Source organism: Miscanthus floridulus, chromosome 6, assembly GCF_019320115.1.
Source record: "Miscanthus floridulus cultivar M001 chromosome 6, ASM1932011v1, whole genome shotgun sequence".
Lineage (NCBI taxonomy): Eukaryota > Viridiplantae > Streptophyta > Magnoliopsida > Poales > Poaceae > Miscanthus > Miscanthus floridulus.
The window spans coordinates 2,669,976-2,685,496 of NC_089585.1; the positions used below are offsets into that span (position 1 = coordinate 2,669,976).

General features: G+C 43.3%; 1 protein-coding gene and 1 long non-coding RNA gene across 2 annotated transcripts; both read left to right on the top strand.

Annotated features, from left to right (window-relative positions):
* The first annotated feature begins 569 nt into the window (after positions 1-569).
* On the top strand, positions 570-3,342 carry LOC136457417 (uncharacterized). The gene is made up of 4 exons (XR_010759727.1): positions 570-767; positions 2,189-2,346; positions 2,847-2,907; positions 3,041-3,342. It is a non-coding gene; the product is annotated as an uncharacterized lncRNA (long non-coding RNA).
* Positions 3,343-4,981: 1,639 nt separating this feature from the next.
* LOC136461521 (phosphoribosylaminoimidazole carboxylase, chloroplastic-like) lies at positions 4,982-13,684 on the top strand. The gene is made up of 16 exons (XM_066460785.1): positions 4,982-5,407; positions 5,533-5,748; positions 5,856-5,967; positions 6,264-6,326; positions 6,408-6,546; positions 6,715-6,770; positions 7,259-7,332; positions 7,448-7,595; positions 7,688-7,861; positions 8,022-8,109; positions 8,201-8,314; positions 11,230-11,327; positions 11,428-11,545; positions 11,921-12,015; positions 12,634-12,740; positions 13,311-13,684. Exons 1-16 carry the CDS (start codon positions 5,205-5,207, stop codon positions 13,408-13,410), a joined length of 1,905 nt encoding a protein of 634 aa, XP_066316882.1. The 5' UTR covers positions 4,982-5,204; the 3' UTR covers positions 13,411-13,684.
* Positions 13,685-15,521: the final 1,837 nt, after the last annotated feature.

The window sequence follows — 15,521 nt, forward strand, 5'->3', positions numbered from 1 at the left end:
GAGTCGAGGTGAGCCCTGGCCCCCGTCCTCGTCCCGCCCCACGCCAGAGCCACGGTGGTTGCTTCCCGCGCCCCGGCGGCCGTGCTCGCGCGCGCCACAACGAGCGCGGCGGGCCACGCCATGGTGGCCACGCTCGCCCTCGCCCCGGCGGCCACGCCTGCTCGAGCGCGCCTCGGTGTCTGCGTTTCCCCGTGCCCTGGTGGCCCTGCCTGCCCGATGCGCCCCGACGGCCCCGCTTGGCCGTGCCCCGGTCGTCACGCCGGTGCCCTAGGTCCGAGGCAGGGCGCGTGCGGGAACGCGTGCTGGTGCTCGGGCGCATCGTGGCCACCATACCGAGGGCGAGTTTGGGCGAGGGTGAGCATGGCGCGGGCCACCATGGCACGCCTATCCCCCTTGCGATGGCGGAGCATTCTCCTCCATGCGGCGCAGCCGCGCCCCTCCCCGCATCCCACCGGCACGGCTCCCTCCACAGCCCGACGTGCATCCATGGCGGCGCATGGATGCGCGGGGCACGTGGGTGGAGGACGAGCACGAGCGGTGTCGCTGCGCAGCGCGTGGAGGACGACGCACAGCCATGGCGGCGCGCGGATGCACGGGCGGAGGTTGGGCGCGGGTGGCGTCGCGGCACAGCGGGTGGAGGACAACCCGGCTGAGGTTGGGCGCGGGTGGCATCGCGGCGCAGCGGGTGGAGGGCGAGGATGGGGAGGGGCTGGACCGCGACGTCGCATTGGCGCTGGACGCCGTCCTCAACCTCGCGCCGGACTAAGGTAGAAGAAAGGGGTAGGGGCAAAAAGGACATTTTACCACCCTTCTCTCTTCTCAAAAGCCAGAAATTAATATTTTATTAGGCGGATTCTCCACCAGCAAATTTATCAAGAACCAGAGTGTCCTCCAGTAAATCGCTTCATTTTGCATGTCCAGCAGCAAAACATGGTCATTTTCAGTGTACAGGAGCCAAATTTCCCTAATATATAAAACACTAACATAATCACACACAATCAAAGACATACTTCTTGGAGGATTTAATAAAATAAAATTAAAGGCATGCTTATTTACGCTACAGCTCCTATTTATATGTGCAAAAAAGTCAAGATAAGCCGGTTCGTAGCAGCTTATAGGATTATATAAGCTTGAGTGTCATAGATTGTATAAGCTAGATTACATGTATGGGTGTTTGTCGACCACTTAAGCTTATCTCTCACAACTAATAAGACACCGGCATCACGTGACAAAAACATCGCCTCACCTCGTCGAACTGGCCCCTGCGATCCCCGCCCGCTCGCCCGGTTTCACCGCGCTTTCCCCTTCCAATCCCGCGACGCAATCACGCGAGATAACTTTGGATAAATGATCGTTTTTTGTTTGCAATCTTCTGTATGAAATGATATGTTTCAAAAAAATAATGTACAACCTAGAAATCCATTGGGGGAGGATGAAAATAGTTACTTGAATATCCACATCTGACAGAACTTCCAATTGTAGAGATTTAACAATTTGATCTCTGAATGTTCAGCCTATGGGAGAAAAAATGTCTTTAGTAATCTCAATTAATTGTAGAGATTTGTTGCTGCTTCTCAGTGCCTGCAGTTGTCCATTGAGTATACTTTTTAAGATAACAAAAGGGGTTCAGTGTACCACTGATCTTAGGCTGACACATTCAATTGGTTTTTCGTCTTGACTAGAGTTGCAGTTTAAAAAAACATGTGATGTGTATATAGCTACAGTTCAGTAAACAATTAAAGAATAAATGTCTTTAGTAATAGGTATATAGCTACAATTAAAGAATAAATGTATATAGCTACAGTCAGGGGACTGCAACAGCCAGCCGCCTGCAGTAATTGGTTAGTGTTGGACAATCCAACCACTAAGTCTCTGACAGCAATAGCATCTCTAATGTGTAGCTAGGTGATCTACCTTTTCCAGATTTGAGCATTCGAATTCGGATTAGCATTAGCATCTAGAAATAGAGAATCAGTGAGAAATTATTATTTATCGACTTCTGTGTCAATAAATTGCTGACTAAAGCCAATGATGTTTAGGCAATGTGCACAATGGCTGCATTGCAATGTTTCATACTACCTTCTTATCTGCACCTAGCAGAAATTATGATTCCTTATCTAAGTGTAGTATTTCCTAACATTTTCTTCTGTCACTGATAGTTTACTGATTGAAAAAATTGGCACTTCAGTGCAGGGAAAACAAGATACTGTTTTGGCAAAAATAGAAGTTTCTCATGCTCATCTGGAGTTGTTAAAGCATGCAAATGTTTTGAATGATGCATTCTATATTTCACAACATGGAGTGTTTGGAAAAATAAATAACCTCCTTCTTGGACACTCTCACGAGGTAGGTTGCTGTTGTTTCCTATACATTAAAATGTGATTTTGTTCAGTTGTTTCATCCCCTTAGAGTCTTACCTCTTTAAATGTTTAATGGGAGGGCAATGCGTGGCATTCTGCTGTTGCATCAAGTTTGGTTTTGCAACTGATTTTGTCATAGTTTGAGCTGTAGTTTTTTCTCTGTTCAGTGTATAGCACCTCGAGTGAAGATGTGATTCTGGTTTCATGTCAATTGTAATCGGGTTTGGTTTTGCACATGATTTTGTAAAATAGGCCGAGTTGCAGTTTTCTCTGTTTAGTGTACAGAAGCAGCTCGTGCTCTCTTTTTTGTTTTTCAGATTGTCAGTCTAGCAGCAGATCAACCCTGGATCGAACCGATTACATTTTCTCTTCGCAGGACTATAGCATCAGCAGCTTAGACACATTCCATATTCTCTGTTGCGGATTTATTTCTTATTCTCTGTTGTGTTTTATTCCCAACTATGACATTCTCCTGTCCCCTTTCAGGGTAAAGGGATCAATGAGGTCTGCTGGTTTACTCATAATTGCCATTGCCACATTTATCTTGGTAAATTTCTCATCTTGTTTGGTTTCGAGCTTTGGCAAGCAGATGGATCTTAGCGGTGATTAATAAATTAGATAAACATGTCTTGAAGCTTTTCTCTGATTCCTTGTAACTCTTTCAGCGCATTGATGTACAGGAGTTCTGGAGTTGAGGTGCATTATTTGTTCTATTAGAAAGAGCCACCATTACTCTGTACCCAACGGCCTGAGCATGAGTCTATTGCAACATATTTTTGTCAGGCCAGAACACATATAAATATTGAGAAAACATCGTATATGTACATGGAAGCTTTTGAAGCTTTTATTGTTAAAATAAAATCTCAATCCATCGAACTTACATATACATGTATGAGTGTCCAGTTCATAGCATGTTCTTACTGGAAGCAATTTTTTTGGTATGTTGCATTGACATGACATTTGATAACAGTGAAGCCTCCCTGTTTTTGTCAGGAAGAACAATCTTGATGCTTTGACAATAATGAATGTCTAAATTCAATGGAGGATGATCACTATACCTGCTTAATTTTTGTAGTCACTCCTATTTTATTGAGTTTTAGTTCATACCTGCGATGAGGAAGATTATTATGCTTACTTTTTTTGAACATAAGATTATTATGCTTACTGCTTATCATTCTTCATACTAATATATAGATGTAGTTATATGCACAAATTTTTTTATCTAAATATGTTGCCTGATGGCGACACTGGTTTATGAATGCATGGTTCCTATATGGTTGGATGGAGTACTTGTCGTGGGATGATTTAATGATTTCTATATACGACGGAACTTATTCGTTGATTTATTGGCATATGAAAGAAATAGATATCAGAAATTTCTTCCTGCCGATATAAAACATTATCTTAGTCGCATTACGAAAATGTCTATATAGTAGAGTTTGTGAGCCTGCAACACCGCGCTCTTCATGACTGTGTTAATTTCATGAACTTTGCTTTTTTGATTAAATGTCACTTTAACGTTGGTATTTAATTTTATAGTCTTATTATCTTATCGTGCGATCAATGTGTTTTTAGTACAAAAGTTTAGCTATCTTGCAGCAACGCACAGGCACGGACCTAGTATAAGCTAAACTATAAAGCTAAAAAGGATTGGGTTGTATGAGATGTGGTCAGTAGAGACAAACTAAGACCTATTTTGATGTAGATACTGTTGATTTTTCTCAACAAATTTGGTGAAAGAAATTTGACTTAGGACTAAATAAGATCTACAATGTGTAACGAAGGTAATAGTCATCTTGAGTACAAATTCCCTCAACAAGAACGGCTAGTTTTTATGCATGTTTAGATACCATGATCTAATTGTTAGCTAACTAATTTTAGTTTAAATTAGCTCTTGTGCTTCCAAATAAAAGGATTAATAGGTGAACTAATTTTTTAGCTAAATCTTTAATTAGTTGTTAGCTAAATAAATTTTTAATTTGAGTTATTTTTTAGCCCAATATGTTTGGTTCAGGTCAGCCCATTCAGGCTATCTTCAACAGCAACACCCAAAATACAAGACCCATTCATCCTTTTGAGTAGTGTTACAGGCAAAAGGTTCAATACCTATTCATTATTTTCTCCAACAACAAGACCCAAAAGAGAATCATTTCTGCAAATAGGTTTTCAGGAGAGAGAATGTCCATATTTGAGTTGTGCCTCTCAGGCAACCCAAAATAAATCTCCTATATAGATACTCTGTTGGAGACTGATTTTAAGAGCCTCTTTGGCACGGCTTATGCCGGCTTCGGCTTCATCTATTTTGCGCAAATCGAAGCACTGTAGCGTGAAACCGTTTGTAAGCCAGGGTTAAAATAAACTAGAAGCCGATAAAAGCCAGTTTTTTTTTGCTTCACCGGCTTTGACTTCACCGATAAAATCGTTTTAGATGAACCGTGTTAAAAGAGTTTAAATCTCTTCTACTCATTTTGGGTTTGGGTTGGTTGCTCATGGAGACCAGCTTGTTCGAGAGGCTGTATCGTATTGTGGATTATTTACTACTGGCTAGTTTAGTGTAAAAGAAAAACACTATTTTCAACTAAAAATTTACGATCGTTCAGGAATAAGCGAACAGCCAAATGCGCCACAGCCCGAAGCGAGCGTGGAAAAGCGGATGCCCATTGCATAGCGTAGCGAGCGGCGCCACGCTCAAAAGCACAAATCGCTTTCCGCGCCGCCGCCGCCGCCGCCGCCGCGCCCCCTACCGACCGCTCCTCACCTCTTGCGCCGCACCTGTCGTGTCCCCCTGCTAAACCCTGCTTGAGCCGAGCCCTAGCCACCGGCCGCCACCGGGAGTGAGAGAGCATGCACGCCAGGCTCCTCAGCGTGCCGTCCCCTGCGTCCACCTCCCCCTCCTCCTCGTCCCCCTACCTCCCCTCCGCGTCCGCGGGCGCCCGCCCGCGCCGCGCGTCCTGGAAGCCGCGGGGCCCCGCGTCCGCGCCGCCGCCGCCTCTCCCCTCGCTGCGCGCCCGGGCATCCATGCAGCCCGCCGCGCTCCCGCACGACGGGTGAGCACCGAGCGGAGTCTCTCCGTGTCCTATCGTACCAATTCCTGCCGACCGCGATAGCCAGGGCGTGTGAGAGGCCGGCGGTTCCTGCGCCTGATGGATGCTTGTCCTGTGCTGTGTTCCAGGCAGGGTGTTCCGCCGGTGCACGGCGTCACCAACACCGTCGTCGGAGTCCTCGGGGGAGGCCAGCTCGGGAAGATGCTCTGCCAGGCGGCGAGCCAGATGGGGATTAGAATCGTCATCCTCGACCCCCTTCCGGGCTGCCCCGCCAGCTCGGTTTGCGATGAGCACGTCGTCGGGAGCTTCACTGATGGGGACACGGTCCGGGAGTTCGCCAAGAGGTCGGTTAAGTTGCAATCCTTTCACGCTTGTTTGGAGGCCGTATATATGCAATGCCCGTTGGCTGCTTCCGTTCATCTCTTTTTTTTTTAAAAACTTCTGTTATTAGGTGTGGGGTCCTAACAGTAGAGATTGAGCATGTTGATGCCGCCGCACTTGAGAGGCTGGAAAAACAGGGTGTTGACTGCGAGCCTAAAGCCTCCACAATCATGATTATTCAGGTAATTTTCCTCTCCTTGTGCCAAACACCAACATGTATATACAGTACTTTCTCGCCAGATTAAAAAAAAATCTGATCACAGCTACTTATTCAACTGATTTTGTTACGCTAACTGTAACACTTTAACAAATTAGCTCTGTGACCCTGTCTCGATCTCTGATCTTGCAGCACCAACTGTAGATAAGTGTAATTCTAATTTCATAGATTATGTCTCCTAAGATCTTCATTGTACCTATTTCAACTACTTCATTTATGGTAATTACTGATAGTTCGTTGTGTATTCACAATCAATCGCAGGACAAGTACAGGCAGAAAAGGCATTTCTCAAAATGTGGGATCCCATTGCCTGACTTCATGGAAGTAATGCACAAACTTCTAACCTGTTGGATAGTATTGTATTTTTTAAGTGTCTCTACATAATTTAATAGTATTGATTTGCAGGTAGATACTTTACACAGTATGGAGGAAGCTGGGGAAAAGTTTGGCTATCCTCTAATGGTAAAAAGCAAGAGATTAGCATATGATGGTCGAGGCAATGCTGTAGCCAAGAACAAAGAGGAGCTATCTTCTGTTGTTGCTTGTAAGTAGATTGAAAAATGATTTAGGTTTTCTCTTTGAATTCTTAAAATTACTTGGTTTCTCTAGGGACTGCTCATTTTTCTTTGAAAATTAACCTGTAAGTAGATAAAACTGCACTAAGGTCTATAATTCTGAATCTAGTGTTTTGTTACATTCTTACTTCTTGCAGCACTGGGTGGGTTTGAGCATGGCTTGTATGTTGAGAGGTGGACTCCTTTCGTAAAGGTTAGTGAAAATTTTGTTTGATATGCATGTAGAAAATGACTCTTTTTAGTCTGTCAATTTAGGTTCAAATCCTGTGGTTTATTCTTTTTTCATTTTGATATCTTATTTCAACTTCATGTTCTATAAATTGACGTTTTTTGGTGTGGTATTGATTTTTTCCCCTCATAATCATTTTGCAAAATCATGCTAGTGGTCTGCTATCTATCTGTTAATCATTCTTGATGTTTGTGTTCCTGATATTTTCATGTAGCTGATATGAATATAAGATGTATTTTGCAAGTTGACTAGAAGATATTTGCTCTCTGTTAAAAAAAAGAGAGTCTGCTATAAGGTATCCTGTTTGTATGAGAATGGCTGGTGTAATGCTTTCTTAATCATGGTTCATAGGCGATCACTATTTTCGTCGTGTGATACTGTTATGAGGACTTTTTAGGTACTTCTGTTAATTATAATTATAGTTTACTGTATTCTCTATCCTTTGTATATAGGAGCTTTCTGTAATTGTGGCAAGGAGCAGAGACAGCTCTACTGTCTGCTATCCTGTTGTTGAAACAATTCACAAGTAAGACTTTTTTTGTTATGATAGTTTGTTACTCATTCTTGTTCCTTTCTTTGAATTACAGTTTGCTCTGTACTTTTAAATTTCAAAAATACAAAGAATGTGTGTGAACCTTCAGGGAAAACATATGTCATGTTGTTGAAGCACCTGCTGAAGTACCTGACAAAATAAAGAAGTTGGCTACTAGTGTGGCTGAAAAAGCTATCAAGTCATTAGAAGGAGCTGGTGTTTTTGCTGTAGAGTTATTTTTAACAGAAGACAATCAGGTTTGTTGGACCATCTACTTATTTTTTTTCAAAATTTAACCCTCCTGCAGTGGTGATTACATCATTACATTACCCTCGTGTTATTTCAATAGATTTTATTGAATGAAGTAGCCCCTAGGCCTCACAACAGTGGGCATCACACAATAGAGTCATGCTACACCTCACAATATGAGCAGCATTTACGTGCTATTCTTGGCCTTCCTCTTGGTGACCCTTCAATGAAAGCTCCTGCAGCAATAATGTACAACATCCTGGGTGAGGATGAGGTAACAAATGCTGTTTTCTTCTGTGTTTATGATTACATTTGGAATATACTGAATGCAACAACTAATTAACTATGCTGATATCGGATGCCTCCGTGTTTATTTTTAGTTATTTGTAGTAATTCAGTTACAGTTTAATATATCAGACTTGATTGTGCTGTAGGGTGAGGCAGGATTCTTTTTGGCTCATCAGCTTATCAGGAGGGCACTAAACATTCCAGGCGCATCAGTCCATTGGTATGCAAAGCCAGGTTAGCTTACTCCACACAAAACATCTTACTCCACACAAAACATTCTTGCTTCCCTAGGTCAGAAATATCATTTAGAATACTTTTCTTTCAGAGATGCGGAAGCAAAGGAAGATGGGTCATATTACAATTGTGGGGTCTTCTAAGATAAGTGTAAAATCACGCTTGGACAATTTGCTGCAAAGCAACTCATCTGATCCCAAGGAAGGTATTGCGTTCACAAATCTTTTGGTCGCCCTGAATTATATGTAACAGTTCATTGCTATTGTTTTATCTGTCCCAGCTAGGCTCCATTTTGTTGTTCTTGTCATCATCATCTGTAAGAGCCCGGCAGGGAGGGGCCCTAGGGGGTGGCGGCTAGGGTTGGAGAGGGAGCTGTGGGCGGCGGCGTAGGGAGAGGGCGGCGGCGCTAGGGCAGGAGAGAGGGAGAGGGTCGGCGCAGGAAGGAGGGAGAGGGGAAGGGGAGATAAGCCTTGAGGCAATCCTTTCTTGATTCCAATGATTACATAGCCCCTCTACTTATAGTCCTGGGTAGACTTGCATCTTAAGTAATCTAATGAGGGAAGTCCTTATAGATATGGACTCCTTCATATCTTAGCTAATCCTATTCCTATTGGAGATCCTCCGGATATGGATAGTGGAGCGGCGGGGATATGCCCTTGCTTTTGCGCGCCTCCCCTTGGAAACTGAAAGGGGAGACGTCAGAGGTATTTAGGGAAAGGGTTATCAAAGGGGGCTATTGGAAGGAAGAAGACGACATAAACAATATGTGGGACAAGATGGCAACCAATATTCGGAAGGTAGCCTCAGAGGTGTGTGGAGTAACCAAAGGAAGGGGACGTGAGGCTAAAAATACTTGGTGGTGGAACGAGGAAGTCCAAAGGGCTATTAAGGAGAAGAAAGAATGCTATAGACGCTTGTACCATGACAGGAGTGTGGACAACATAGAGAAGTATAAGGTGGCAAAGAAGACTGCAAAGCGAGCTGTAAGTGTGGCAAAGGGTAGAGCGTACGAGGATCTTTACCAACATTTGAGTACGAAGGAAGGAGAGAAGGACATTTATAGGATGGATAGGGTTCGTGAGAGAAAGACACGGGACTTCAACCAAGTTAAGTGCATTAAGGATGAAAGGGAGCATCTCTTGATAAAGGAGGATGAGATCCGACATCGATGGCAAGAGTATTTTGACAAATTGTTCAATGGTGAGAATATGGACACAACCTTTCAGTTGGATGACTCTTTTGATGATACCAATAGGCGCTTTGTGCGGAGAATCCAAGAATCTGAGGTCAGAGAGGCGTTGAAAAGGATGAAAGGAGGTAAGACGATGGGACCGGATGGTATCCCAATCGAGGTGTGGAGATGCCTCGGGGACATAGCTGTAGTATGGTTAACCAAGCTGTTCAACCATATTTTTCGATCGAACAAGATGCCTGATGAGTGGAGGAGAAGTATATTGGTACCGATCTACAAGAATAAAGGGGATATTCAAAGTTGTACAAATTACCGAGGAATTAAGTTGATGAGCCATACTATGAAGCTATGGGAGAGAGTTATCGAGCATCGCTTGAGAGCAATAACGCGGGTCTCTATGAACCAATTTGGTTTCATGCCCGGAAGGTCAACCATGGAAGCCATTTTCTTAATAAGACAAGTTATGGAGCGGTATAGGGAGAAGAAGAAGGACCCACACATGGTTTTTATTGACTTGGAGAAGGCTTATGATAAAATACCAAGGAATGTTATGTGGTGGGCGTTGGACAAACATAAAGTCCCAACGAAGTACGTCGGGCTCATTAAGGACATGTACAACAATGTTGTGACTAGAGTTCGAACAAGTGATGGAGACACGGATGACTTCCCGATTAGGATAGGACTACATCAAGGGTCAGCTTTGAGCCCTTATTTGTTTGCTTTAGTGATGGATGAGGTCACAAGGGACATACAAGGGGACATCCCTTGGTGTATGCTTTTCGCGGACGATGTAGTGCTAGTTGATGAAAGCCGGACAGGAGTAAATCAGAAACTGGAGTTATGGCGGGAGACTTTGGAGTCGAAAGGTTTTAGACTTAGTAGAACTAAAACTGAGTATATGAGATGTGACTTCGGCACTACTACTCGGGAGGAGGAAGATGTTAGTTTGGAAGGTCAAGTAGTGCCTAGGAAGGATACCTTTCGATATTTAGGATCAATGCTACAGAGGGACGGGGATATTGATGAAGATGTTAGCCATAGAATCAAAGCAGGGTGGATGAAGTGGCGGCAAGCGTCTGGTGTCCTATGTGACAAAAGGGTACCACAGAAGCTAAAAGGCAAGTTTTATAGGACGGCGATTAGACCTGCTATGTTGTATGGTGCAGAATGTTGGCCTACGAAAAGACGACATATTCAACAGCTAAGTGTCGCGGAAATGCGTATGTTGCGTTGGATTTGCGGTCATACAAGAAGGGATCGAGTTCGGAACGATGATATACGTGAGAGATTAGGGGTAGCGCCAATTGAAGAAAAGCTTGTCCAACACCGGTTGAGATGGTTTGGACATGTGCAACGGAGACCTCCAGATGCACCGGTGCGTAGTGGTCAGGATAGTAACGTGAAGAGAGGCAGAGGAAGACCGAAGTTGACTTGGGTAGAGGCAATAAAAGGAGACTTGAAAGGATGGAATATACCCAAAGACTTAGCCTTAGATAGGAGTGCTTGGAAGACAGCTATTCACGTGCCTGAACCTTGATTGCTTCTGTTGGGTTTCAACTCTAGCCTACCCCAACTTGTTTGGGACTTAAAGGCTTTGTTGTTGTTGTTGTTGTTGTTTTGCGCGCCTCCCCTAGGTGGCGCTGCTGCTGCTGCTGCCGTCGGCGGCGGCCCTCCTGGCGCCGCTGCTGCTGTTGGCGCCTGGGCCATGTGGGCCTAGGGCCCTCATCCGGCGTATGACATCATCGCTGCTGCTGCTTTTGTTGATGGTTGTGGTGGACATGCTAATTTATTTACAATTTACACCTGTCATTGTGAAACTATTCACGCTTTTGACCTGATTTTACATCTTTATTTGGAAAAAAACTTGACTTTTTTTTCCATTTTAGTTGATTTGTGGAGATGCTGAAATGATGTAATCTTTGCTGCAGTTAGCCCTCGTGTCGCTATTATAATGGGATCTCAGTCTGATCTTCCTGTGATGAAAGATGCTGAGAGAGTTTTGAAAGAGTTCAACATACCTTGTGAGGTTTGATATCTGAAACCTTTCTCTTGACAAGCTGTGGCCTGCTTGCATGCCAAGTCATGTTTGAGAAGAGTGTAACATTGTGGATGCCTGGATTTTTCAGCAAACTATTGTTTCTGCACATCGTACACCAGAGCGGATGTATGATTATGCGAAGTCTGCTAAAGACAGAGGTTTCGAGGTCATAATTGCAGGTGCAGGCGGAGCAGCTCATTTACCAGGCAAGTATAAAAACACACAAATGGATTAACCGTGATATGATGTTTCAACGTAAATTTCAAGTCACATTGTGTGTGTGTGTGTGATAGTGCACTTCTACTTTATTGATATTGAGGTCATTTACCTTTTGGAAGCATTTTATTTTTTAGGGTTAGGATTTAATACTCTACTTCATTTTCGTGATGGAGCCATATCATCTCATTGTTTTCTATCCCACCACCACCACCACCAAGTTTAATTTATGTAGCGTGATGCTGAACAGAGCAGTGTTTCCTTTAAACTGCTGACCAGATCCATATGTGTATAAAGTTTGTGGAACAAGAACAACTAACAATTTTTGTTTTTTAATTGAGGATAACATCATTTGTTTATTGCAGGGATGGTAGCTTCATTGACTTCTCTTCCAGTAATTGGAGTTCCCATCAAGACATCAACACTATCAGGATTTGATTCCCTCCTATCTATTGTGCAAGTTAGTGTTCCAAGCAATTCTTTTATTTTATAGTATGTCACATTTGATAATAATCCTAGCAGTTCGTCGATGGCTAGTCTTCTAGTACATTTTTGATCCCTTGCGTTTGCTTTATTTGTTGCCTGATTTTTCCCTCTTAAAGGTGACATTAATGTTTTCGGTTTTTTGCATTTTCATTGCTCATTACATGGACACATTTCCTTTATCAGTGCAAGCATAGAGTGTTTTAGTGGCAGTTGCATTCTAGAACAATTTCTGCTAGGGGATTCCTGTCGTGATGACATGGATTTTTCAAGCTTGAGACTTTCTTTGGTAAGCTTCATGTTAGAACTGTACCAATCTTCTGTTATCTCACTGTTTAGTGGGTGATGTTTTGAAGCTTCCACTCGGGCACGTATGTGGCCTCACTGGCACATCTCACTGGCATAAAAACTACAATGCACGTTTTGCTATTGAACAGCGTTACAGAGCACCCACAGAAATGAAATGTCCGTTATTTAGCTCTATAGAAGAATTCATCATATCATCATCAATGTATGCATGATGGTCCTTTGTTTTCGCCACTGATCTCTTATGGATGAAGCTTATTGTTGTGTTGGTATTCTCAACCGTACACAGATGCCGAAAGGTATCCCTGTTGCGACTGTTGCTATCGGGAATGCAGAAAATGCAGGTTTGCTGGCAGTTAGGATTCTGGCCGCAAGAGATCCTGAGCTTTGGGACAGGTATGGTTCTTTGTTAGCGTTACTTTTGCATCTGAATTCTTAGTTCTGAATGGGGCAAGTGTAACTGCATACCATAGTAATATATTCCCTTAAGTGGAATTTGTGCTGCGACCTTGAGAGACTGTTTTGGGTCGGTCTTGAATAACCCCCCCCCCCCCCCCCCCCCCCACCCCCACCCCCACCCCCACCCCCACACACACACACCCCACAAATTGTGTGAAGAATTTCAAAAGCCTCACTGAGTCACTAGTGAGTTCCAGTTGATTGCTTGTATGGCTGGTTTATGTTGGAACAAGCTAATCAATGAAGTGAAGAAATATGCCAATTTATTGTTTGTTTGTTTTACAAGAACAATTTAAAATATCATGTCTACATTCTGATAGAAACTGAACTCACTCGTGTCTACATTCAGATAGAAACACCGTGTAAGTTGCCAATTTTTAATTTCTCTAACCAACCTTTGCCTTTCAGCGCTCCATACCTGTTTCATGTGGACACTGTGCATAGTAGTCATCTCTAGAAAGTTTCCAGGCCGTTACACTATACTGTTGTGACATTTTATTTTTGCAGGGTAACTAAGTACCAGAATGATCTGAGGGACATGGTTTTGGAGACAGCAGAAAGGCTGGAGGACCTAGGCTCGCAGGAATTTCTGAAGGGAATGGCTTGACCCCTTGAAGCCTTGGCTGGGAGGAATATATATGGACGGCGATAGCTCCCTGCCCACTTTCATTCAGCCTTGATCAGAGCGGATAGCCGGATTATGGTCCAAGATTGGGAGTGGTCCTGAAGATCCTTTATTAGTCTGGGCTGCAGATCGATTTTCCTCGCAATTCTTTTTGGTAACTGTGCTATCTTAGGAATTTGTCAACTGATCCGTAATATATTTTTAAACTTTTAATACGGACACCATACCAGTGAAAAAAACCAATCCATTTACATCATTTTGGGCAAAAGCCTTTCATAGGCCCGTTCGACTTACTCCATATCTGGTTTGTTTGGCTTCTTTTTTCAGCCGGAACAGTGTTTTTCTTTCATAACATTTTAGCCAGAACAATGTTTTTCAGTCAAGATTCAACAAGCCGAACGGGGCCATAATCTTACAAACTAAGGTACATGGTTAAAGATCAGAGAATAGATTTTTGGTGTAGATAGACATGTGTCAATTGTGTAAGATGGGCAATAGAAGGTGGAATGGCCCCACTTAATTTGTTTGATGAAAGATTTAGTATAGTGAGTTTTCTCAACTTGCCAAACTCAGCAGGAATTCTGCCTCGGAAATCGTTATAGCTAAGGTACAAATTCAACAGTTGTTTAAGGTTTCCCATGGACGGTGGATTTGTTCCTGTGAAGCTGTTCGATCTGAGATTTAAATGCTGTAGATTTGATATCTTTCCGACCCACTCGTTAATCGTACCAGTTGGATTGTTTTGGCCCAATGATATTTCAACTAAGCCACTAAGTTTTGCAATACTTGGGGGAACTATTATAGTCTGTTTCCACCGATAGATTAGCAATCGAATTTGGTATAGCTCCGTGTAGATGATTTGTTGGCAGAATCGTTCGAAATAGCATGTTTTTGGAGGCGCTCGTCTTCCACCAAATACTAAGCACCCTGAAAGGTGGCTACATCGGACGGTTTCATCGAGCACACCCTATGGGAGAACTCGAATAATCTACATTTTTCCTCTAGGATCTAATAACGAGACTGGGTTTACAATACTTAGTCCATTTTATACAACAAGAGTTCTCAGAAATACATTATTACAATACCAAGTTCAGAGTGCGGAATTTAAAATAAACTTCTAACGATAAAATACAAGGATATGTATGTGCCCACCAGAAGAATCTTTCACACAACAGTCACTCCTCAAGCTGCACCTGCAACGGGGGTAAATAAACCATGAGTACACAATATATTCGCAAGACTTACTTGATTAGTGGGAGTATTTTTTTCGACTCCAAAGGATACGATAAGTTTTATGGTTTGCTGGGTTTTCTTTTTTAAAAAAGCATTGCTAGTAGTGAATCCTTATGTATGTTTCTTATTAGCAGTCCTGATTAGTTCATTAGCTAACCATTCTATGTAAGCATCTGTTCTACTTTCAAGCAAGAGTTGAGCAATCAGATTTATTTCACCATCTTTCATCTTCCAGTTCTTACTACGATACTAGATCGTAAACAAGTCATACCGTATCACACGATGATTCACGAGCCAATGTATCCCAGCTGGGTACCCTAAAACATACGCCCCGCTTATACCCCAGGCACAAGCAAGACCAACCCACCACTCTTCTATCAAGGAGTCCAGGTCTCTGTCCAAACTTGGACTCCAAGCCCCCACTCCTGAGTCTCGGACTCAGTGTGGTGCTTAGACCTCTACCATCCCCGTCTCCAATCAGTCGGTCCGGAAAGAGCCGGAACCCACGACAAGAGAGCCACGAGCCTTCCCGCTCCCATAAGCAAGTATGTGCTTAGGATAATAAGTCTGTGACCTGACTAGAATCAAATACAACGGTTGGTCCTTAACCGACACAGATAGGAAAAATAGTGTAACCAAGCTATGCTCCGTTGGCCACGGGACATAACCTATTACACCCGCCAATACCCGTACCATATCCTTGTCCGGTCTCCATTTTCTTTTACCATTTTATCATGAGAGTAATAATAATAATCACCTATTGTGAGTAACGGCAGGTTACTCACGCTATCGATAGCCTAAGCATAGCAGCTACTCGACCTATGCTAGTAGGACTCATAGGTAGGTTTATCTATGCATAT